This window comes from Gossypium hirsutum, chromosome A05, assembly GCF_007990345.1.
Source record: "Gossypium hirsutum isolate 1008001.06 chromosome A05, Gossypium_hirsutum_v2.1, whole genome shotgun sequence".
In the NCBI taxonomy this organism is placed as follows: domain Eukaryota; kingdom Viridiplantae; phylum Streptophyta; class Magnoliopsida; order Malvales; family Malvaceae; genus Gossypium; species Gossypium hirsutum.
Window position 1 is genome coordinate 83,150,232 of NC_053428.1, and position 24,645 is coordinate 83,174,876.

General features: G+C 33.6%; 3 protein-coding genes across 3 annotated transcripts; 1 reads left to right on the forward strand and 2 right to left on the reverse strand.

Annotated features, from left to right (window-relative positions):
• Positions 1-1,293: 1,293 nt before the first annotated feature.
• Positions 1,294-3,928, reverse strand: LOC107957025 (pentatricopeptide repeat-containing protein At5g14080). Its single transcript, XM_016892449.2, has 2 exons — positions 2,056-3,928; positions 1,294-1,972 (listed from the first exon to the last, which is right to left on the reverse strand). Exons 1-2 carry the CDS (start codon positions 3,707-3,709, stop codon positions 1,695-1,697), a joined length of 1,932 nt encoding a protein of 643 aa, XP_016747938.2. The 5' UTR covers positions 3,710-3,928; the 3' UTR covers positions 1,294-1,694.
• Positions 3,929-3,959: 31 nt separating this feature from the next.
• On the reverse strand, positions 3,960-7,034 carry LOC107957026 (ACT domain-containing protein ACR6). The gene is made up of 7 exons (XM_016892450.2): positions 6,595-7,034; positions 6,144-6,189; positions 5,911-6,025; positions 5,768-5,835; positions 5,090-5,695; positions 4,713-4,817; positions 3,960-4,570 (listed from the first exon to the last, which is right to left on the reverse strand). The coding sequence occupies exons 1-7, from the start codon at positions 6,639-6,641 to the stop codon at positions 4,226-4,228; spliced, it is 1,332 nt and encodes a 443-aa protein (XP_016747939.1). The 5' UTR covers positions 6,642-7,034; the 3' UTR covers positions 3,960-4,225.
• Positions 7,035-21,729: 14,695 nt separating this feature from the next.
• Positions 21,730-23,810, forward strand: LOC121228959 (uncharacterized). The gene is made up of 5 exons (XM_041112006.1): positions 21,730-21,900; positions 22,090-22,444; positions 22,904-23,085; positions 23,325-23,473; positions 23,576-23,810. Exons 1-5 carry the CDS (start codon positions 21,730-21,732, stop codon positions 23,808-23,810), a joined length of 1,092 nt encoding a protein of 363 aa, XP_040967940.1.
• Positions 23,811-24,645: the final 835 nt, after the last annotated feature.

The window sequence follows — 24,645 nt, forward strand, 5'->3', positions numbered from 1 at the left end:
ATCACATTGTATGGGGTTGTGATAATATGGTGAGGAGGACGTTTTGACAGTTTAATTATCTGCATTATCTGGTGGTTTAACCACATATCTGTTCTAACAACTTGACTGCAAATATAGTGGCTCGACCACACATATCTGTTCTGGCAGCTTAACTGCAAAATAGTGGTTTGACTACATATATATGATCTGGCATTTTAACTGCAACTCTGGTGACATTGTCCACAATTATCTGTTGGTGTATTTTTAGATGGACGAGTTCTGAGGAGCTTTTTTTGGTGTGTAGCGAAGTTGGGTAGAAAATTTTTTGAAAAATTTGCATATGTTTTCTGAAAATACTGTATTGACATAAGCATGCATGCACAATTTTTCCATTTGAATTTGGTGAAATTCTCTGTGATGTTTTGATTTGTTTATTATGTTATTTGCGTTTTTGTCTGAGTTAAGTTAGACACTAAGCTTTTTAGCTCAGCCCTTTATTTCATCATTTTAGGTAATCGACAGAATTAGAAATGGTTGACGTTTGGGAACTCAGATTGGTTTTCTCGCATATGATGGTTTAAATTACTAATAATTAAATTTTCTAGACTTTTGATTTTTTTGGATTTAATTTTGGTTTTGGGTTTTTGTGATGGTTTTTGTTATTTAATTAAAGATTTTTGCATGATTTCTATCAACTAAAATAAATGCTTGGGTTTCAAAATGAAACAAATTAAGGTTTTTCGCTTCAAATTTGAAATAGGTTTTACAAAAGTTAATAACAAAAGTTTTAGAATATGTACAATTGACAAAGTTATACATTTTCACTTATCGAAATTACGGTTTTCAAATTATTAACTCCAAAATTTCTGCTGCAAACAACATATCAAATTAAATGCTTTTCCGTAAAATAAATAAATTTTTCGTGTGATTTTCTAATAAAGAAAACATGTAAGAGTATTTTCAAAAAATAATATTTGTAGATCACACGATTTCCAAAATTAGATTTTAATTTGGGTTTTCAAACGAGAAGCGTAATATCTTAAGATCTAGCCATAACGTCTAGGTTGGATGTACGGTGTTCTAGATCTGCTACCTCTCAAACGACAGCTTGACGTGATAATTAAAATAAGTTTTAAATGCCAATGATAAGAAAAGTTAAATTTCTTTCTGAAAATAGAATACAAAATTTTGTCCTAAAACCTAATTTTTTCCAGTTTAAAAACAAGCAACAATTGTGTTTTGTTTTTTATTTTTTTACCATCAGAAAAGAGAAGAGAAGAACAAAATGAAATAGAAAAAGAAGAAGAAGAGATGAACACACAAACCTCTAACCTGCTTGTTATTGTTGGTTTCCTATAATATACAAGTAAATAAATATAAAGTATGTCTTTTTTTGTCTGTTACATAGAAAAAATATATATATAACTAACTCAAACAAAATTAACTATTTTGATAATTTACTCTAAAATAAATTCCTGAATGCAAATGAACATTTGGATATCTACAACAATAGAAAAAAGGAAGGGAAAATAACAAAGGAAAATGATGGGGAGGAATACCTGAAGGCAAAATTCTTAAGAAAACTGCTGACAATAAGAATAAATAAAGAGTGAAAAGCTATCAAGCAGTATCTCTCTTATGGATTTGCTCCCTACCCCTTTTTGAGTTCTATTTTAGGATTAAGTGGGGGGTTCCATAGCATATACTTGCTCTTGCTAGTAGATTTTGCAATCAACCGGACCTTCCTCCTGTATTGCTTGAAGCAACTGCTCGGTAGAGTTTGGTCCCGAAGTAGAAGAAACAGAGGCAGCAAGCTTGCTGAATATAGCTTGCAAAATTGAAGGTGAGGTACCTCGAACCCGTTGTATGTGTTTAATCGCTAATTGAATCTCTTTAGCATTAGCTAAGCATTTCAGCATAACAACATGGGTATCTGATTGAGCTATATCAGAATTTAGAACACAAAGCAACTTAGAAGCAACAGGAAACTGACCTGCAAGAAGCATACCATTTTTGTTAAACCATGTTAATTTCTAAATGAATATGTAACCTGTATGATAAGGTTTGGAACATTACCTTTTCTGCAGAGATGTATGACAAAAGTGCCCAATATTGTTTGTGCAAGTCTCACATCCTGTTCAACCGATTTATTGAAGATTTCAAAAGCAGATTTAAAATCTGATTCTTGACAAAGTCCTTCGAGAAGAGCTGTATATGTTGTAGCATCCGGTGTTACCCCTTTCTCTGCCATATGACAAAAAAGGCGCGTAGCCTCTTCAACTTCCCCTATCTGTGAGAGCTTTCCAATGAGGATATTGTATGTACTCAAGTTTCCTGGGCACCCACTTGCAAACATCTCATCCCACAGCCTTTTGGCAGGACGCACCAAATCTTCTTTACAACATGCTTCCATAAGATGATTGTAAAACAAGACATTTGGGCTTAACCCTTTTGTCTTCATCTCCTGAAGAACCTTATAAGCCTCCCTTAATCTCCCAGCCCTGCAGAAGAATGAAACCATCACACTGTAACTCTCCAAATCCGAGAAATAACCATGTGAAGACAAAACCTGGTAAACTTCCCACAATTCATCACCCTTGCTACGCTTGCCAAAATTCTTGCTCAAATTACTCAAGGTTGACAAAGTGGGTAATCTCCCTTTCCCAACCATGAAATTCAAAAACATGATTGCTGAACCAGGATCAATCCTGGAAACTGATCCTATCAATGCATTCAAAACATCATCTTCAATAGGGAAATTCCCACTCACAATGGCTTCACCTAAATCCCTTGCTTCACTTATCCGCCTCTCCAGGATCAGCCCTAAGATAAACTCTCTATAGTCATTACTCCTTGGAGCCACACCCAGCTTTCTCTTCTTCTTCAAAACCAACTCCCTCTCAACCACATTGTTGGTCATTCTGAACGCTTCTTCTACAATGCTATAAGCTATAAAATCAGGCTTGCAACCTCTGCTCCTCAACTCATCCAATGCCCAAAAAGCCTCTGATTCTCTTGATGAGAAACAAAGTCCATGAACTACCAAAACTGCGATGATTGATCCATTAACATCCAAAGAACTTCCTTTTTTCACTTCATCTAACAAACTTAAAACTTTACTCAATTCACCATTTTTACAGGAACTCCAAATAAACAAACCAAGCCCAATTGTATTAAAAACAATACCTTTATGAAACATTTCATCAAACACTTTCTGGGACTCAACAAAGTAACCATCTGAAACTGAAGTAGCCAAAAGTGAGTTACATAATTCAGATCCCAGCTCTGCACTCAAAGAGTTCACTTCATTAAAAACCCAGATTGCGTTCTGGGTTTTCTTTCCTTTGATCAAAGAACTAATTATAAAGCGATAAACCGAGGGGTCAAGAGAGAGTTTCTGAGCTTTGACTTGCTTTAAGAGGGTTTCAATGGCATTAAATTGGCGGGAAGACGAGAGAGATTTGAGAATTGACTGATAAGAGATTGAATCATGGGAAAATCCAGGTTTCCGAGAGGCCCAGTTGAAGAAGCCGAGAGCAAGAGAATAGTGAGTGGAGGGGAAGGAGTCGATGACACGAGCGACAAGTGACGGAGTCAGCGACTCACGACAACCAAGTCGGAGAAGGGTCTGTTCGAGAGACGGAGTCCAAGTCGGATTTGGGTTTGCATGGTTGGATGCGGAGATCAATGCTCGGCCTATTCTAGCTGCTAAGTCAGTGACTGTTCTCATGACTGGATCAGAAAAGAGTTACGAGACAGCTAAAGACATGGGGGCAAATGCGATATGGGAGAAAGACGATTGATCGATCGATCGATCCTTATAATAGACTAATAGTGGTTTTATCATTGGAAAACAATCATCCCTTTATAAAAATACTCAGGGATACTGTCTTGGTGCGAGGAGCCTTTTGAGAATAAAATTTCTTTATAAACCATCCGGTTTGCATTAGAGTTGATTTTAAAATATTTTCACACCATGCTTCTATACAAACTTCTAGCCATGTTTTTATTAAACTATACAAATGTTACTTACAATAGATACAGTGAAGATATACAAATACCAGCAGTAACTTTTACAGTATAGTGACTGGCTAATTTTTTTTCTTTTCCTTTGCAGTATCAGGACATTGGTAACCAAGCAAGGGAGAAGCTAAATATTTACTGTGTTTTCTCCCTATGTATATCTTTTGGTTTAATATCTGATATTCCTGTACAAATATATCTACTTAAAAGAGGAGGAGATGTCTCAAGAGTAAGATCTGATTAACTTGAAATTCTGAAAAGTTCGAGCTTTGAATAGATTTCCAAAGAAATGACCCATTGTTGTCTCCTGATGAGGTGGTTTTGGTGCAAGACTTGAGTTACGTTTCACCTGTAATGCGGTATGTCCAATCTGTGCACGGATAGAATCGATGATCTTGGGATCAACTAGATTTCCTGTCACGTCTGTGACATAGAAGGTGTCCTTGGCCTTGCCACTCTTTGTTGAAATTAATGCTCTCCTGATACACAAGCTGTTTTCCCGGAATATACGGGTGATGTCAGACAGGAGTCCAAGTCTGTCGTCTGTGCACAATTCTAGTTCCAGCCCCTGTACCATGAAAATGATCAAGGGTATTGTAATATCATGAAACCATGCTTACCATAATCATTTTTCTTGGTTTCTTTTGGTTTTATTTATTCCGTGTGTGTGTGTGTACATGTGGAGTTGTGCCAAGCTGGTTTTTTTATACCTCAGATGCCCTCCTCTCAATGGCTGCTTCTAGACATTGAATAACACGAACACGCTCAGCTTCCGAGCTAATGGGGAGCCCATCTACATGTCTGATGTAGAATTCCTACAACGAAACATAAGTTCTGTTTAGTGGGAAATAGGGGAAAAAACAGTTTATCACTGTTAAGATGCAATTGTAAGCAATAACAACTTGTGCTTAACTGAGTAGAATTCCAATACAAATTGGATTACAACGTCAGCATCAATCTTACGCTAGTGGTTTCAATAGCATCAACTTGTCAACTGTTAAAGTTGACCATTGGCTAATAGTGACTATAATAAAAAGGGTTTGCTATTGTCATTTTTTTACAAGCTACTTCACTGTAACCAACTCACCTGATAAGCTTCGATCCTTCCTGTGTTCACCATTCCATGAAAAACAACATATTGCATATCTGTGAGAGTGCAGACTATATCAAACAATAGTTTCGGCCTATCTTTTGACCTCATGGTAATAACAGTGTAATCTTTCTCGATATTCAACAGAGTGACTTGAGGTCTTGAACTCCCTTCCTCTACCGCCCTAACTCCTGCTTTCTCAACCCTTTCATAGTCCCTGTCTGCGAACATGATTTGATGCAACCTTCTCTCCCTGTGCATAACACCTGGAGCTGAAAGTGTTGTCTTTGCAGTTTTCAAGTCATCACTTCCTTTGAGAACATTACAAAGCAATTCCTTTATCGTTGAGAGACGTTTTGGATCACTGATTGCGCAGCCCATTGAATCATCTGTCACATGAACTACGGCAGCTGCCCTAGCATTATGGGTCCATATCTCAGCATTTACAACATTGCAATGGAGGTCAGCAAGAACTGCACATACTTCAGATAATAGACCAGGCCTATCAGTGCCAGCAAGTTCAATCGATGTATGCTCTTCTGCAGGCATCACGCCTACGGAGCCTCTCCGTGATGGCACAAAGCCAGCACTAGTTTCAATTCTCTGCAAAACAGACTATATAAGATAAGCCAGTAGTTAAATTCATTGAACAATAAGGATGAGGTAAGTTCTTACACTCTGAATATAGTCCATAACTTCCTTATCTCTGATTTTGTTGCCATCATTGTCAACAACATTAAAGACTGAAACATACAAGTAACTGGTTAACCCGGGATTTAACATACAATTCAAGCAGGGTTTAAGAAAAAAAACCTTACCATCCATAAACCATCCTCCATCAGATGATATGTATGCCTTTGTTATTGTAAGATTCATATCTGTAAGCACTTGGACAACTTCCAGGAGAATCCCATGTTTGTTGACACTGTCAACCTAACCAGCAAAATTCATATTTAAACCATTATAGATAGGTTGATAAACAGAGATCTAAGGAACTAATTAGCCACGTAAGATAACCTAATTACAGCAAAGGCAGAGGGAAGAAGCTTACATGGATAACAGTGGCATCCTCACAAGCATTGTTGTCAATCACAACTCTGCAACAAAAATAAGCATACATCTCATATTAACCCTACTTTTTTTTTTCAACTAATCAAATAAAAGAGCCTTCAAGGAAACATATCATTTTGGCATAGAAAGTCCAATTGCCGCTCTTGATTTTGGAACAGTAATTGGCTACCATGAAAATAACACTAAGAAAAAAAAGAGAGAAGAAAAACAGCTTTGATCAACACAAAGCAGAAAGAAAAAAAAAAGAAGAGAAAAATAAATAAAAATATTGAAACAATAACGATAAGAAAGAGGATAACTTGTAAAAACTGAAAATTTTATTTTCTAAAAACTTAGAGGAAAAAAGAAGAGAAAAATTTGACAGACCCTTGAACAAATTCAAATAAAAATTGATACTGTCCCATCAAAAATCCAAAAATGAAAAGCAATACCTGGGTTGGTTCACCCTCCGGACAAGCTTAGCAAATTCATCATCCATCTCTCAAAAAAGAATCCAACTTTCTACAAACTAAAAACCACCCAACTTTCCCCAGAAATAATTTATTAGACCACAAATACCAAAGCCCAGAATTCCAAAAGCACCTTTTATACCTTCTATTTTGATACTAATCAAAATTGAAAAAGGAAAAAAAATTGGCTTTTTCCAATATTCAAGGAAAACACAACACAAGAGCGAGAGAACGAAAAGTAGTACTATAAAAAGTAAAGTAAAACCTTAGCCATTTAAGATTTTAAAGATTTTAACGGACAGACATAATTAATCAATCCCAAGTTGAAAAATATATATGAAAAAGACCTCCTTTCTTTCTTTCTTTCTTTTTTTTTTTTAATTCATCCCCCCCTAATGTCTTCTTTTTTTACAGAATCTCTCCCTAATTTCAAATTACAACCATCTTGGTTAAATTTGAAGTTGAATTAGATTAGGTTTTATTAATTAAATATTTTTATTTAGTGGATGTCGGGAGTTAATTCCATATTAATTTATTAAAAGATTATTATATATTTTATATATTTTAAATAAATTATATTATTATAATGATTTTTTTTATTTTAGAAAAAAACAATACAAAAATTATAAAAAAAAGTTATGAATGTGGAGATTTAAACTCATGTTATATTTATTTATAAAATCCTTTTTTAACCACTTCAATTATAGTTTTATTCTAGCATTTATACATTTTAATTTTATTATTCATATTATTTGTATATATTAATAATGTCATTAATTGAGAATATCAACTTATCTAAAATGATAATATTATGATAAATAATTTTGAATTTAATATTTTTATTTTGATGTATTTATTTAAATTTATTTTATTTTATTTTAATGCATGGTATATATTATTATTAATTCTAAAAATTAGATTTTATTATGATTTTAGGCTATTTTAAAAACTATATGTAATAATAATATGTGGTAAAATTTCTAATTTTAATTAAAAATATCGAATCTATAATATTGTTAACGTGGAAGTAAGAGATTGGTTGGAAGTAGAGGTGTTCATGGGCCGGGCCAAGTTTGGGTAGGGCTCAACTAAAAATCATGCCCATTTATTGGGCTCGGGCCGGGTCGGCCCAAAAAAGGGCTTAAAATTTTGCCCAAACTCGACCCGGATAAAAATACTAAAACCCGAGCCAGGCCCGGCCCGTCGGTATTAATTTTTTATATTATTTTATATTATTTTTAAACATATATAATACATCAAAAATACTAAAAATATCAAAATAAATATTTCTCAACAAATTGAAAATAAATTTTAAAAAATATGTAGACTTAAATAACACTAAGATAAATGCAACTTAACAAGCAAATGCTTCTAAAATAATAAAAAAATTAACAAATGCCTTTAAAATAACAAGAAAATTAACAATAAAATAAATTTTATACAATATCCACACAATAATAACAAAATAATAGCAACATAATAGTAAAATGGTAGTAAAATATGGAGAAAACAACAAGAAAATAACAATCAAAAATAAAAAAAATATATATGCAAATTTTTTTTGTCATTTAGTGAATTCGGGCAAGGCCGGGCCGAGCCCGAGCTAAAAATACCTTACCCAAGGCCCTGTCCATTTTTAAAACATGCCTCATTTTTTTGTCCAAGCCTATTTTTCGGGCCTATATTTTTTCCCAAACCCTCCCAAATTTTGGGCGGGCCTTCGGGCGGGACCAGATAACCCGGCCATGCACATCTCTAATTGGAAGGGCGGTTATGCCTGCTAAAAAGCGCTGTTGTGCTTTTAAATCAATTTCATAATTTAACTGAAGTGATAAATTAATTACGGCACACGGAGATTTTGGCAGCACGTGAGGCAGAAAATAAGGGAGGATGACGTGTTAAATGTGCACGTGGTGAAAACAGTTTGGTCGGATATTTTTATTTTTGCCCCTGTTTTTGGCGGCAATCCTAGCCCACGTTATTTCAATGCCTAACCGCCTTCGCTTCTTCCTTCTTCACATTACCCATATTCTTAGGTTCAATTTTATTTGGTTGGATAAATTTTAAAATTTTTGAATCTGTGATTATTATTTTTTATTTTATTTTAAATTTAAATTAACACAATAAATTTTTTAATATTATTTAATAAAGTCTCAATTTTATTTTCATATTTTTTAAATGCATAAAAATAATTAATAACTTTTATATATCAATTCTGAAAATTACTTTTTATATTGTAATTTTCAAATATTTCACTATTTTAATTAAAAAATACTTATTTTACATCAATAAAAAATAATTATAAATAAAATAAAATAGATATTCGATTTAATTTGGATATTTTCCATTTTCTAACTCATGAACTAAAATTATCCAAACACCTCTGACTTGAATTGATTTTCAATTTCTCAATTTTTCTCAATCCTATAAAAAAAAAACACATGGAATGAAAGACTACATGAATAGAGTTTAAGCCCCAACACTCAAGACTTCAAAATCTGTTCAGTTTGACAAGTTTTCTAATTATGTTATATTATATTATGGTAGGTGAAATTTTATTTAATAAATTTATAAAAAAATTAAAAATCAATATAATTTTAGTTAAAATAATAATAATAATAATAATAATATAGACCACGATATCATAAGTTTTAATCTTTATAAAAAATTAATAAATATAATAAAATTTAAAACTTATATTGCATAAAATATTTAATACTAAGCATAAAGTCAAGCCAAACTATGATTATCTTTGCATTAAAGTATATATAAAAATTTAATCCGAAAAGTAGTAGAAAAACATACAGTAATCTTATCCAATATTAAAATTGAAAGAGTAGTGAATAACAAGTAGTAAACGTGGAGTATTTTGGATAACCATGAAACTTGATCTCATTTTCATTTATATTGTCTTTTATATATTTACTAGAATAGGAAAACCTCAAACATCAATTGACACTAGTGGCCAAAAGAGGAAAACTTCATTTCACGTTCTGATCAAACTACCCCCTGTTATGCCACTTTCCAAAAAAAAAATGGTTTCCTTCACAATTTGATTTCGCAAGTAAAAAAAAAAAAACTATTCTTCTTTAATCAATTTCCTTGAGCTTTATATATATATATATATATATATACAAATTAATAAAACTGAATCGATGGAAAATGAAAAAGAAGAACGAGAAAATAAGGCAACATTTCTTCCTCTATTATGAATATTAATAAAAATAAAATGAAAGAAAATGAAAGATTATAAGCACTTTTCTTTTCTTAGAAGTTTTTAATGCTATGTGCGATTGGAGTATTATTTTTCATATATTTTAGTAATTGATTAATTATAAATAAATTTGATTATGGGTCAAGTCACCTGTTTAGACTCGAAGAATTACCAAGAAAGTGGGAGGATTTAAGAAAAAATATAGACCTAAGAAATGGGCTTGGACAAAAACCCGTCGAGCCTCGAGTAAGATTTCTTGGCCTGCCTTGAATTTGCCTAATTTTTTTCTACTACTGTTTGCAACTATTTTGTTGTTGTTTTGATGTCATTTTACTATTTTATTACTACTATTTTGTTGTTATTATTTACATATTGTATAACTATTGTTTTCTTGTTAATTTACAACTATTTTAAAGGTATTTTCTTGTTAAGTTACAAATATTTTAGTATTATTTAAATATAAAGATTTTTTTAATGTATTTTTAATTTGTTGAGAAATATTTTTTTATGTGAAACAACTAGAATCCATTTATTCAAACTGGCACAAAAACAAAGCATAACGTTTGGAGATAAAGACAACAGATAAATAAAACTCAAGAAAAATGAAATGTTTCCAAAATCACAAAGTGAATCCAACTGATTGATAGAACTCACCCAACCTCTCGTAGGCATCAGAAAGTTTAGAACACCAGGAGCCCCTTAGAAGATCCATCATCCTTTCCCATGTAGACTGAATTAGGGACGATCATTGCTTTACGCCGATCGAAGTTAGTTTGACAGATTGGTCCATCGTTTTTCCTTCTCCACTTCATCAGCAAAAAAAGTCGGCACCTCTTCCGCCAGATAAGTTGTTTCCTTTTTTTAAATTCCTTCTATTGCTAGCAAATGTGCTAGTCCATTCTTTTCACTTGCAATATGTACGAAATGGCATCTTTCATGACCTTCGCTTAAAGCTTTCAAATATTTAATAAAAGAACTGATAACCAACGCATCTTCAACATTTGCATTTATCTTTTTCACTGTTGCAAGGCCATCAACTTCAATTTCCACCTCACTATGTCTTAAAGCCAGACCCATTTGAACCACCTAAAGACATGCAAGCGCCTCCACAGAGGTATGTGGTTGATGATTATTCCCGACCACAAAACAGACCTATTTGAGCTTCTTCCCACTATCCCCGAACAAGATTTCTTTGTGTGGCTTTGGAAAGTGACGTTGAAATTTATCTTGATAAAGGGTGATTCTGGTGGTATCCATAGTTCTAACTCAACTCTTCTGGCAGGTAATTTTTCATTTATGGCTTTTTAGTTCCCGGATGGATGAGTTAATAAGATTCACTATCTCTTGAGTTGACTGTTTTATCCCTTCATGCAAGGCCTTATGTTGAAAAGTCAAAAATGGGAGGTGCAAGTGGCACCGAAAGAAAAAAAGTGATAGGCAAGTTGTTTAAAGTTGAATGGGATAATTGCAATTTTGGTCCCTAATTTTTTAGGCCATTTGCAAGTTAGTCCCTGAACCTCAACTATAAATAGGCCTAACCATTTCTCATTTCAACCATCCCAACCAATCTTTCTCTCTTAGTTTTCTCTCTTCTCCCATTTGAGAATTCTTAAGGAATTCTATTTGTTTGTAATATTTTGGAGATAGTAAAGTTATCATCTGGTGTTAGTTCCCGAGGACGTAGGTATAATTTACCGAACCTCGTTAAAACTCTTGTGTTCTTTCTTGTCCTATTTTTCTTTCAATATTTGAGGGTATAATAGTAGTATTTAATTGTGCTATTAAATTACTATAGAAGGGATATTCTGTCTAAGGAAAGACTTGGTATTTAAGAGATCCATGTGATCCACCTCTCTTTCCTGGGAATTGAACTTTGTGTGATTTTTTAGTACAATAATTTACACGCTTCTGACCCTATTGGAACAACACCTTATTTCTTGCCGACTAGATTGCCCAAATAGCACAGGCCACTTGCTTCATTTGTTCTCTAGAAATAGTTGAGAATAGATAAGTCATCCACTCCCTATATTCTAACTCTAAAACCTCCTATGACCATTGTATTCCTAATTTGTTCCATACTCCCTTAACAATGATACATCCTCAAAAAGCAAGCTCAAGGGTTTCAAAATCATTTGTGCATCTGGGACACACCACAAAATTTCCAAGTCGCTTGTAAAATAGGTTATTGAGAGTAAAAATGTAATTATTAAAGACCTTCCAGTTTGTAATCTTTATTTTATCTAGTAATTAGGCTGCTAAAGTTTCTTGTAAAACAGCGTATAGATGCTCTGATTGTTGATAGGCATAGAGTTAACACCACTTTGTATCAAAATTTTGTAACCACTTCTCACCAAATATTTACCAGTTGCTTCACCTCACCAAACCAATCTATCCTCATATGGATGTCGAGAAAGGGGAATGCATAAAATACGTTCTACATCTTCGTTCGAAAATATATTGGTAATATGTTCCTCTCTCCACTATCTCAATGTAGGCTCTATCAATTCAGACACAATTGTTAGTGAAAGATTGTTAACAAATCTACGGATTTTGTAATCTAAAGAACTGAGGACCCAATGTAATATCCCGTTTTTCAATGGTACCGAAAATAGTAGCTTTGAGACCACAACTCTGATGTGTGAGTCTATAAATATTAATTATTTAATATTTATGAGGTCATTAGTGTCATGTTAAAATTTGACTATAAATATTAATTATTTAATATTTATGAGGTCATTAGTGTCATGTTAAAATTTGGTCTAGAAATTTTAATGTTTGATTAGTTAATTAAAGAAAAATGACTAAATCGTAAAAGTTGAAAAAGTTAATTGCTATTATTTCTTTATAGGCCAAATGGATGGGAAAAAATTATTGTGTGGATTTAAATGAAAATTTAGCCATTCTTATTGTTAGTGACCAATTTTGGACTTGATTAATTAAGTTTATGATTAAAATTTTATATTAAACTAATGTCAAAAGATTAATAATAATAAAACCAAAAGGGAAAAGCATTCGTTTTCTTCATTCTCCTATTTTGCAAATGGAAACACCATTTTTAAATCTTGGGAGCTTCAGCCTTGTATTTTTTTCATGCATGTAAGTCCATTTTCACTCATTTTTCATGAATTTTATGTTTTTGAGATTATTGTAGCTTAACCCAACTAGCCCATAGACTATTTTGTGAAATTGTTAATGTTTTAAAAACTTTTCATTGATGTTTTTGAAGCTTTTTATATGCTAATGCTTTAGCTTGAAGCTTGATGATGAATTAGGACTAATTTGTAAAGTGATTTTGAATAGTTTTGAGTTTAGGGACTAAAATGATTAAATATTAAAATTTGTTGGGTATTCTTGTAAAATTTTAGAATTTGATGGTTCTTTAGGGATGGTTAATAATTCAACACTATAAGTTAGGGATTAAATTGTGAAAATAAGATTGTTTTGGTTTAGGGACTAAATTGAATAAAATGCAAAAGTTTAGGGTAATTATGTAAAATGTCAATAAAAAGTCATATGCATCAAATGAATTGTTAAAAATTATTTGGGACTGATAATTGAAATAAAATTATTGTATAGATCAAGAACCAGTAGATAATCATGGAAAAGAGAAAATTGTTGATTAGTCTCTAATATTGCCATATTTATTGTTTAGCCCTAGTAAGTTCATACGGTATTATTTTATGTATTTTTGTAATATTATTATTATTGAAATTTTGTAATTTGATGACATGGGTTATAAACTAAAATGTTATGATTGAATTGGTGAGAAAATGGATTGAAATGTAAATTGTTATAAGGTTACGTGTATTGAGCCCAGATGAACATAGGATAGGATACAATTGGCATGCCAATAAATTATTTTGTGTACTGTATGGGATTGACTTTTTATGAGATGATGATTTATGACTTGTTATTGTACATTGAATATATTGGAGTCCGGCATTTGTTGCGGATTACCGAGTTATATTTTCAGTGATTCTTGTGTGTTATTGGAGGCGAATGTAAAGCCTACAGGCTTGGCACTTGGTGCCCAAAATGTGCTTGGTTGGTGGCTCGGTTGATCATTTTGGCGTGCCTTGGATGGATAACTACATATCCATATCTATATTCATCCGTTCATCGAGCTGAATTTCAATGGTTAAATGACATGTTGATGATATATATTTGACATTTGGTTATGATGCCTTGTGGATGACTTGTATATGTTTTCATGATTTCAAATATTATATTGTGAATTGATAATGATTGATATCATACAGATGAGATGATTAAATGACTCGTGTCATTTTTCCTATTTCTTTGTAGATATTGTTTTGTGAAACTGGGTAATCGGATCAAGTTGAAGATCACATTATCCAAATATCTTTTGATAGACTTTGAAACATTTATTTTAGGATATGTGGCATGTAATAGGAGTACATTGTATTTGTTTATAAGTATTCTTTATAAGTGGCATATTTTGTTTTTATATATATAAGTTGAGTGTTTGTGGTAAATAATGTGGTGGATCATAGATTGGTTTAGAGACTTGAATGTGATATTTGCTTGATATGTGATGGAGTACATAAATATGATGGAATGAAATGCATATAAATGAATCAAATGTCATAGGTAATGTTTGAATAGGTAAAACTTTGCTTGGAGTTATTTTGGATGCTATGAATTGGTATATATGTATGGTTTTCTTTTGATAACTAATATGTAATGCATATGCTTTGGCAAGGAATGTTAATTGGTGATTGGATTACAACATGTTGTCACCTTATACGACCTTATTTAATTAAGTTCGAATTTGGTAGAAATTGAAGTTGAATATTAGACTTGAATGTTGTTTGTGATGGTGCCTTATGGCATATTGGTCAGAATTAGGTAAATGGCATGTTTTGATATGTTTTTCGTGTGCTTTGAATAAGTTGAATGATTGATTAGTGGCATACTTGTGGTCTGAGTAAGCATGATATGGTATGACTTGTGTTGAAAGGTAAATTTTGGTTCACACGAGTTGAAACACGGCTTGACACATGGTTTTGTGCCATACACGGGTATATGGCACGACCGTGTGGTCTGTGTGATTTAGTTATCAATTAGCACACACAACCATAATATGTTACATGGTCAAAAAACAAGACCATGTGACTTCACCTACATGGTTTTGGTCCTTGCACACGGTTGATCAACACGACCATGTCCTATAGTGCCACATTTCTATTTTTACCTTACTTTTCTATTTGTTTCGAATTAGTCACTATTTGTTTTTAAATTGATTATAGAGTTTCATAGGCTAGATTTAAGTCTTGTTTTGTATGATTAGGATGATTATCGAATGTTTATCTATTAATAATTGTTTGAATTGAATTTTGAGTTGAAATTAAATATTCTTGACTTGTTAATTGTCATAACATCTCGTAACCCTAATCCTGTGATGGAGATAGATGAGGGGTGTTACATCCAAGCATCATTCCAGATAGATATGTTTGTTCCTGTTCCCACTCGCCCACACATTCTTGACTGAAGAAATCCCTTCGTGGCCTATATGCTTATCTAGGTATATGATAGGTAATTTCCTAAACTCGAATCTAAAAAGGTAGACATCGGGTAATAATTTTGTTTTAGCATGGGTGCCAATAAAGAGTCTGGATAAACATGCAACATATAGCCCTGCTTAGTAAGAAGAGCCAAGTTGAATTTTACTAGGCACCTAAACCCCAATCCACCTTTTTTCCTTATGTCAGCATAGTTTTTGCCACTGGCACCAATGAATCCCCCATTTTCCTTTATGCTTCAACCACCAAAATTTACTAATGATACTTTCCATTTTGACATGAAAAGAACTAGGCAATAAAAGTATGACATCAAACATGTAGGGATGACTTGTAAAATGATTTTAATAAACACCTCATTGCCTCCTTAAGAGAGGGGTTTCATACACCAGCTGTTAATACGATTACACATCATGTCTTTCAAATTTTGGAAAGCCAGTTTTTCTGTTGTCCCACCATACTTGGAAGCCCAAGATACATTTTTAGGTCTGATGTATAACGTACATTCAAAATATGAGAGATTAAGAGCCTTACTTTCTCCTGGATGTTTTTGCTAAAGAAAATAAGGGATTTATCACAATTTATACATTGTCCCAAACAAATTTCATATTCCTTCAAAATATTATTCATGATATAGGTGTTGGGGATAATTGTCAATACCTAAGAAATAGTTACACAAGAATTTAACAAACAATTGGTGAACAAATATAAGTCTACAATAGACTTGAATTTAATTCAAGTAACAAACTGAAAAGAAGAGACTCAGAGTCACACAAGAAAAAGTGAGGATTTATTTGACTGAAATTGTTATATTATTCCACTACTCAATGAAACAAACGACAGGGCTATAAATAGGCTTTACGCCATAACAATATAACGTAAAATGTGCAACACTAATCTTAGCACGATTATAATAGAAAGTAGATAATTAATGCAAAAACAAAACAAGCACAACTCAGTCAAAGCTATGATTTAGGTAACTGATAACTGACTTTGAATCATTCTCCAATACTCCCTTTGATTCAAAGTTACTAACACCAAGTTGGAGCTTGAAATAAACATGTTTATCTTTAGGGAGAGACTTCGTTAGAATATCTGCCACCTGCTCATTTGCGTTGCAGTATTTCATAACAATCAATTCATCTGACACAAGGTCACGAATGAAATGCACCCAGATATCTATATGCTTGGTTCTTCTATAGAAGGATGGATTTTTGGACATGGAAATCACTGCTTGATTGTCACTATAAATTACAATTGCTTCTTTCTATTTTTGATTGACATTTACTAGGATCCTTCTTAACCATAGGGTTTGATAAGCTGATGAAGTTGCAGCTACATATTTAGCTTCTGATGAAAACAAAATTATTAAGCTTGTTTTTGGAACTCCAACAAACATCAACTGACCCAAAACCAAAAACATAACTAGATGTGCTTCTTTTGTCCTCCAAACACCCAGCCTAATCACTGTCTATATAACCACTCAATTTGAACTCTGTAACATTATCATACCATAGTCCAAAATTAAGAGTTCCAGCAATATATCGTAAGATCCTTTTTGCAGCTCTAAAATGATGTCTTGATGGATAATGCATGAACTTGGAAACAACTCCAACAGCAAAAGAGGTATCAGGCCTTATATTAGTCAAGTAAATCAAGCCACCAACTAGACTTCTAAAACTCCATGCATCTGTTGCTTCAGTACCATCATCATTCTTCAACTTCTTATTCAAATCATTGGTGTCACTACAATTTTACAACCCAACATGTTGAATTTTTTGAGCATATCAATAGCATATTTCTTCTGCGACACAAAGATGCCATCTTTGACTTGCTTCACCCCAAGCCCAAGAAAGTATTGCAGCACTCCAAGATCTATCATTTCAAATTTCTTTTCCATACAAGCTTTGAATTCATTTATAAGACAGGAGGAACCCATATAGATCATATCATCAACATAAAGACAAATAACGAGAAAGTTATAAGCACCATACTATTTAAAATAAAGATTAGACTCATACTTGCTTCTCTCAAAGCCACTTTTGAGAAAGTATATATCAATTTTTTTGTACCATGCACGTAGGGCCTGCTTCAATCCATAGAGAGCTTTTTACAACTTGTACACTTTATCCTATTTGCCTTTGACCACGAATCCCTCATACTGAGAAACATACACCTCCTCTTGTAAATCCCCATTCAAAAATGCCAACTTAACATTAAATTGATAAATAACATTTTTCAAATGTGCAGCAAATGCCAATACAATTCTGATAGTTTCAAACTATGCAACTAGAGAGAAAGTGTCATCAAAATCAATTCCTGGTTGTTGTGAATACCCTTTCACTACCAGTCGTGCTTTTTGTTTTTGAATGTTGCCATTTGCTTAGAACTTGGTTCAAAAGACCCATTTGACTCCAATTACTTTTCTGTCTTTAGAAAGATCTACAAGCTCTCATGTCTCATTGCATTGTATTGCTGCAATTTCTTCTTTCATTGCATTTCGCCACTCTTTTTTGCCAACTACCACTTCAAAAGTTGTAGGATCAATGGCAAACAAGGCCTGCATCGTTGCATAAATTTCAGCCAAAAATTTGTATTTCTTTGAAGGAGTTTCATCATCAGATGAACTTTTGCTGCTTGAATATGCATTTGATGAAGTTAGAGGAGATGAAAGATTTGGAGAAGTAAGTTGTAAAACTTCAATTTGCGGAGCTTCATCTTCATTTGCAATTTCAAATTTAACATCACTTACACTCTTTTCCCAAATCTATCTTGCATCTTCATTGAAATCACATTCTTGTTGATTATTATCTTGCCACCAATAGACTTATACAACATGTATGCTTTGGACTAAAAATAGTTGTAATTCGGTAGATCAGAATAGTGGTTTCGGGACCACAAATCTGAGCCAAAAATTTAAAATTTTATTTTATTTTATTTTATGGATGGCATCAGGATAGGAAGGTCACATGAAAATTTCGATGCGAAAATTTTATCGATTGTGTGGTTAATTAGGTAAAGGACTAAATTGCATAAAATACAAAAGTTTTGTTCTAGTAGCTTTAGGTATCAAATAGCTATGAAATTCAAAATTTAAGGTCTTTAAATGGTAATGAGACCATTGAAGGGTAGTTAGTAGATATTTTAATGACTCATCCATGGAAAGATTAGAAATAGCTAGGGACTAAATTGGAAAACACTAAAATTTAAAAGATAGCAAACAATTAAAAAGAATTATCATCTTTTCTATTCCTCTTCATCCCCAAAATTTCTATAAAAACCCTAGGAGAGAGGATGAAAACTTTTCAAGCTCAATAAGGTATGAAATCAAGTCCCATTTTTAGTGATTTTTATATTTTTGGAATCGAGATAACCTAATCTCACTATTTAGAGGATTAATTTGAAAAGTTATCAAGGTATAAAATTTGGGTCATGGATGAATATGCTGAAAATTAGAAATTTATGGTAGAAAATGAAAGTTTATTCATAGATAAACAACTTTTACAAAGTAATTTTTTATGAAAACTTGATTTAGGGACTCAAATGAAAAAGTGGTAAAATCCATGGAAAATTATAAAATTTGTGAAATGTATGTGATGTAAATGTAGTAAATGAATTTCAGCTAGGCTTGGAAAGAGGGTTAAATTTCATGAATTTCATTTTACAAGCCTAGAGACAAAATTGAAATTTTTAAAAAGAATAGGGGCAAAATGGTAACTTTTCCTAGGACTTAATAGAACGCAAAGTGTGATTGAAATGTGATATATAAATAGTTAAATTTATACATATAGATCCGGAAAGACCAACCATGAAACTAGATCAAGGAAAGCAAAAGGTTTCGGATTAGTAGAAACTCAAAAATAAACCATTTTCAAGGTAAGTTCGTGTAACTTTAAAATGGATGATAATACGTTTCAATTGAATTGTATGATTTTGTTGTTTACATGAGATGATATATATACATATTGATATAGTTTTAATTTGTGTAATATGGAAAAATTATCGAGTCCCGATCGAATGTTGAATTTTGATGGGTCAAAAATAATAGTTCATATATTGCAAATAGAATTTAGCCTGGACGGGTGATTCTAATGTAAGCCCTCTTGAGTTAGGTTATAAATTGGATTTAGCTCGGATGGGTAATCCATATTATTCTCTTTAGAGCATATGCTACGGATAGGATTTAGCTTGGACTGGTAATCCTACTGTAAAATGTATGACTCAAGGGTGTGCCTTTTTATTATGTACCCCAATGGGTACTTTTTCACATGTGTATATTACCTGAACATCCATCGAGATTTCAATAATTCGACGGAAAAGACTCTTGAAGAAGTGGAAAGGTGAAATTAATGGAAGCTTGTAATGTGATGAGCTCATCTATGTTTATTTGATCTTCATATGAAATTATGTCACTAACTTGTTTGAATAAGTGCATGTTGTTAGGTAACTTACCCAAAATTAATGAAATATGTATTTATGTGTGCTTGAGTTAATAAATACAATCGGTAAGTTTATTTTCCATTATACAAACTTACTAAGCATAAAATGCTTACTCCATTTATTTTTCCCTATTTTATAGTGCTCAAAGCTCGCAAAGGTTAGAAGTGGGTCGGAGCAGTCCTCACACTATCCACTATCTCATTTTGGTATAACTAGAAATCTCATTTTGGTATAATGGCATGTATAAGCTTAATTGGCCAATAATGGCTTGTAATAGTTGTTTTGTAACCTAGCTATTGGAGTGGCTCGTGATGGTCTAAGTTTGGCTATTTTAAAGTGATTTTTTGATAATTATATAAGTACTTATTATGTGTTGGTTTGATGAGATTGTGTTAGCATATGAGTTTATGACATGAATAAGTTATATCTAATGATGCATGAGATAATACTATATAATTGATGTCAAATTTCTTGTGACTATAATGCTGGATTTGTGGATGTATGTTTGTGTGTTTTAGTGCAAGAAAATGGTAAATTTGGGTGACAAATGAGGTTAGGAAATGGCCTCTTTTTGTCCACACGGGCAGACACACAGGCGTGTTTCTTGGCCGTGTATGACACACGACCTGTCCCATGGGCGTGTGGTCCGGCCGTGTGTCTCCTGTATCTTAAAAATGCAAAACAGAATGTTCAGAAATGGGCACACGAGCAGAGACACAGGCGTGTGTCTCAGCCGTGTGGTTGACACGGCCTTGGGCACGGACGTGTGAAACCTACACCTAATTCGAATTAAATTAATTATTCGCACGGCCTAGCACATGGGCGTATGACTTTGCCGTGTGATCCCAATTTGTTCATGAGTTACAAGTCAGAGAGTTACATGGGGTCGGGACACGGGCATGAGTGACCACACGGCCTGCCCACACGGCCTGCCCACACGGGCGTGTCCCATATTCACACAGACATGTGACCCATGTATGGTGGAAAATTTTCCTAAGTTTTGTAAACTTTCTAAAAGTTCTCGGTTTAGTCTCGAACTACTTCCAAAGCTCGTTTTAAGCCTCGTAGGCTCGTATTAGTGACTTTATGATTGATTACAAATAGTTATAATTTGGTCAATAAATTATGTTACAAAATTATACGATTGCTTGTGATATGAGTCCGGTAATGCCTCATACCCTGTTCTGGCATCGAATACGAGTAAGGGGTGTTACATTTAGTGGTGTCAAAGCTACAGTTTAGTTGATTGTAGGACTAATGTAGTAAGTACGAGTCTAGCTATACATGCCATTATATAAATTATGATAGTGTGATATCTCCTGACCACTTTTAAATGTATTTTCATATAGTAATGTCTTCCAACCAAGCTAGAGCCGAGACTGTGGAAGCTGAGAGTGCTGCTCAAACTTCCTTGCAGCTAGTGGTAGTTAGAAGGCCCGTATCTGAGGGCCGAAGTGAGGCAGCAAAAGCAACCTTCTTTGAATTGATGGATGAATGGTTTAGTGAATACATGAGAACAAATCTCGCTGTTCAACGACCTCTCCCACCTGCTTCACAACATGATGAAACACCACAGGATGCTAAACCTATTAGAACTGGTAAAGCCCTAGTAGATAAAATTAGAAAACATGAGCGGAAGAATTTAGGGCCACAGCTGATGACAATCCAGAGAGGGCCGAATTCTGGCTGGAAAATACTATTCAAGTTCTAGATGAGTTGTCATGTACACCAGCCAAATGTTTAAAATCTGCAGTATCTTTGTTGAAAGACACGGCCTACCATTGGTGGAAAACCATATATTCTGTGGTACCTAGGGAAAATATCACATGGGAATTTTTCCAGGCGAAGTTTAAAAAGAAGTATATTAGTTAGAGATTCTTAGACCAGAAGAAGAAGAAATTTCTAGAGCTCAAACAGGGAAATATGATAGTGTCCGAGTATGAACGAGAATTTGTTAGATTGAGCAAGTATGCTAGTGACTGCATTCAGACTGAAGCTGAAATGTGCAAACAATTTGAAGAAGGGCTAACCGAAGATATCAAGCTGTCAATTGAAATTATGGAATTAAGAGAATTCGTGGTATTGGCTAAACAAGTATATAAGGCCGAGGAATTAAGCAAAGAAAATAGACAAACGGAACGAGAAGCTCGAGTTATGCGCAAAAGATTTATAAGCAAGGCGTAATCATCTACTTCAAAGAAGTCAAAGAATTATCACAAGCGTTTTGCTATCTCAAGGGAGTATTCGGGAAAGGAATGAAGTTCTAAATGCACCAACCCGTAGTCTCCGTCTCCTTTAACAACCAGTGTTGAGAGTGCTGGAAACCATAAACCCCGACGTAATGTCTGTAATAAGTTGCATTTTGGAGAATGTCGAATGAGAAGTGTGGCTTGCTTCAAGTGTGGTTCTCTCGACCATTTTCTTAAAATTTGTCCAGAAAGGAGAGAAAAAAGCATTGAACAGACCCCAAAGCCTAGTAATCCTGTCTCGAAGGGTAAACCACCACAGTATTCTGGAAATGTCGGTGGTAGTCGTAATGTTGCAAAAGATTCAACAGCTAAATCAGAGGCTCGGGCTCCGGCAAGGATATATGGAATATGTGTAAGGGAAGATGCTTCGACACCAGATGTTATCACTGGTACATTATCTCTACTTGATACTGATGTTATTACTTTGATTGATCCTGGTTCCACGCATCCATATATATACACGAAATTTGTGTCTGATAAAAATATGGTTGTTGAATTCACCGAATTTGTGGTTAAAGTTTTAAATCCCTTGGGTTAGCATGTTATGGTGGATAAAATTTGTAAAAATTGTCCATTGGTAATAGAAGGTCACTGTTTTCCGGCTAATTTTATATTATTACCCTTTGATAAATTTGATGTAATATTGGGAATGGATTGGTTAACCTAACATGATGCAGTGGTAAATTGTAAGCATAAATATATTGTATTGAAGTGTTAGAATGGTGAGTTACTCCAGGTTGAATCTGAGAAACTAGATGGATTGTCTCATGTAATTTTAGCAATATTAGCATAGAGATATATTAAAAAAGGGTATGAGGCTTATATTGACATTGTATTGGACATCAAAGTGTCAGAGTTGAAAATCCAGTCAGTGCCGGTTGTTTGTGAGTTTTCTGAGGAATTTCCAGAAGAACTACCTAGTTTACCTCCAGCTAGAGAGGTGAAATTTTCCATAGACCTTGTGCCAGGGACGACTCCGATATCTATAGAACCTTATAGAATGGCTCCTCCTGAATTGAAGAAGTTGAAGGTATAGTTGCAAGAGTTGATTGATAGAGGATTTGCCCAACCTAGATTTTCACCATGGGGTGCACCGATATTGTTTTTAAAGAAGAAAGATGGATCATAGAGATTATGTATCGATTACAGACAGCTCAATAAAGTCACAATCAAGAATAAATACCCGTTGCCTTGTATAGATGACTTGTTTTATCAATTAAGAGGTGCCACTATATTCTCAAAAATTGATCTACGATCTGTTACTATTAGCTACAAGTAAAAGATTCGGATGTGCCGAAGAAAGCTTTTAGAACCAGATATAGGCATTATGAGTTTTTGGTGATGCCATTTGGATTAAAAAATGCCCCGGCTGTATTTATGGAGTTAATGAACAGAATTTTCAGACCATACCAGGATAGGTTCGTGGTCATTTTTTTAATGATATTTTGGTTTACTCTTGGGAAGTGAATGAGCATGCTGAACATCTGGGAATTGTTTTACAAACTCTGTATGAGAAACAGTTGTATCTTAAATTTAGTAAATGTGAATTTTGGATACGAGAAATTAGTTTCCTTGGACATGTTGCTTCGGTGGAGGGTATTCGGGACACTGAAGAATGTTTCAGAAGTTGGAATTTTTCTAGGACTAGCAGGATACTATCAGAGATTTGTTAAAGGATTCTCAATGATAGCTTCTTCGATGACTCGATTGTTGCAAAAAGAAGTGAAATTCGAGTGGACTGATAAATGCCAGTAGAGTTTTAATAGATTGAAAGCTTTATTGATGGAAGCATCTGTATTAGTCCAACCTGAATCAAGTAAGGAATTTACAGTTTATAGAGATGTCTCATTGAATGGTTTAGGATGTGTATTGCAATATGGTAAAGTAGTGGCTTATGCATCTAGACAGCTTAAACCGCATGAAAGAAATTACCTGGTACATGATCTTAAATTATCAGTTATTGTTTTTGCATTAAAAATATGGCGACATTATTTTTTTGGTGAAAAATGTTATATCTTTACGGATCACAAAAGTCTGAAGTATTTAATGACACAAAAAGAACTGAATTTGAGACAACGTAGATGGTTGGAATTATTGAAAGATTATAAACTCGTTATCACTTACCATCCTGGAAAAACTAATGTGGTGGTGGAAAAAATAATGTAGTGGCAGATGTGTTGAGCCGAAAATCCTTGTTTGCCTTACGGGCATTAAACACTCAGTTGTCTTTATCTAATGATGGTTCACTTATAGCTGAGTTGAAAGTTAGACCGACGTTTTTACAACAGATCTCTAAAGTTCAAAAAAATGATAGTAAGTTGCAAGCAAAACAAGAACAAAGTGACTTGACTTCTGACTCTGAATTTCAGATCGGGACCAATAGTTGTTTATTATTCAGAGGTAGAGTATACGTACCGAAAAGTTCAGAACTAGTACAGAAGATTTTGAATGAAGCTCATAATGGTAACATGTCTATCCATCCTGGTAGTAATAAGATGAATAGTTTGAAAAGGATGTATTGGTGGTCGAGAATGAAACAGGATATTTCAGAATTTGTATTGAAGTGTTTGATATGTCAGCAAGTAAAGGC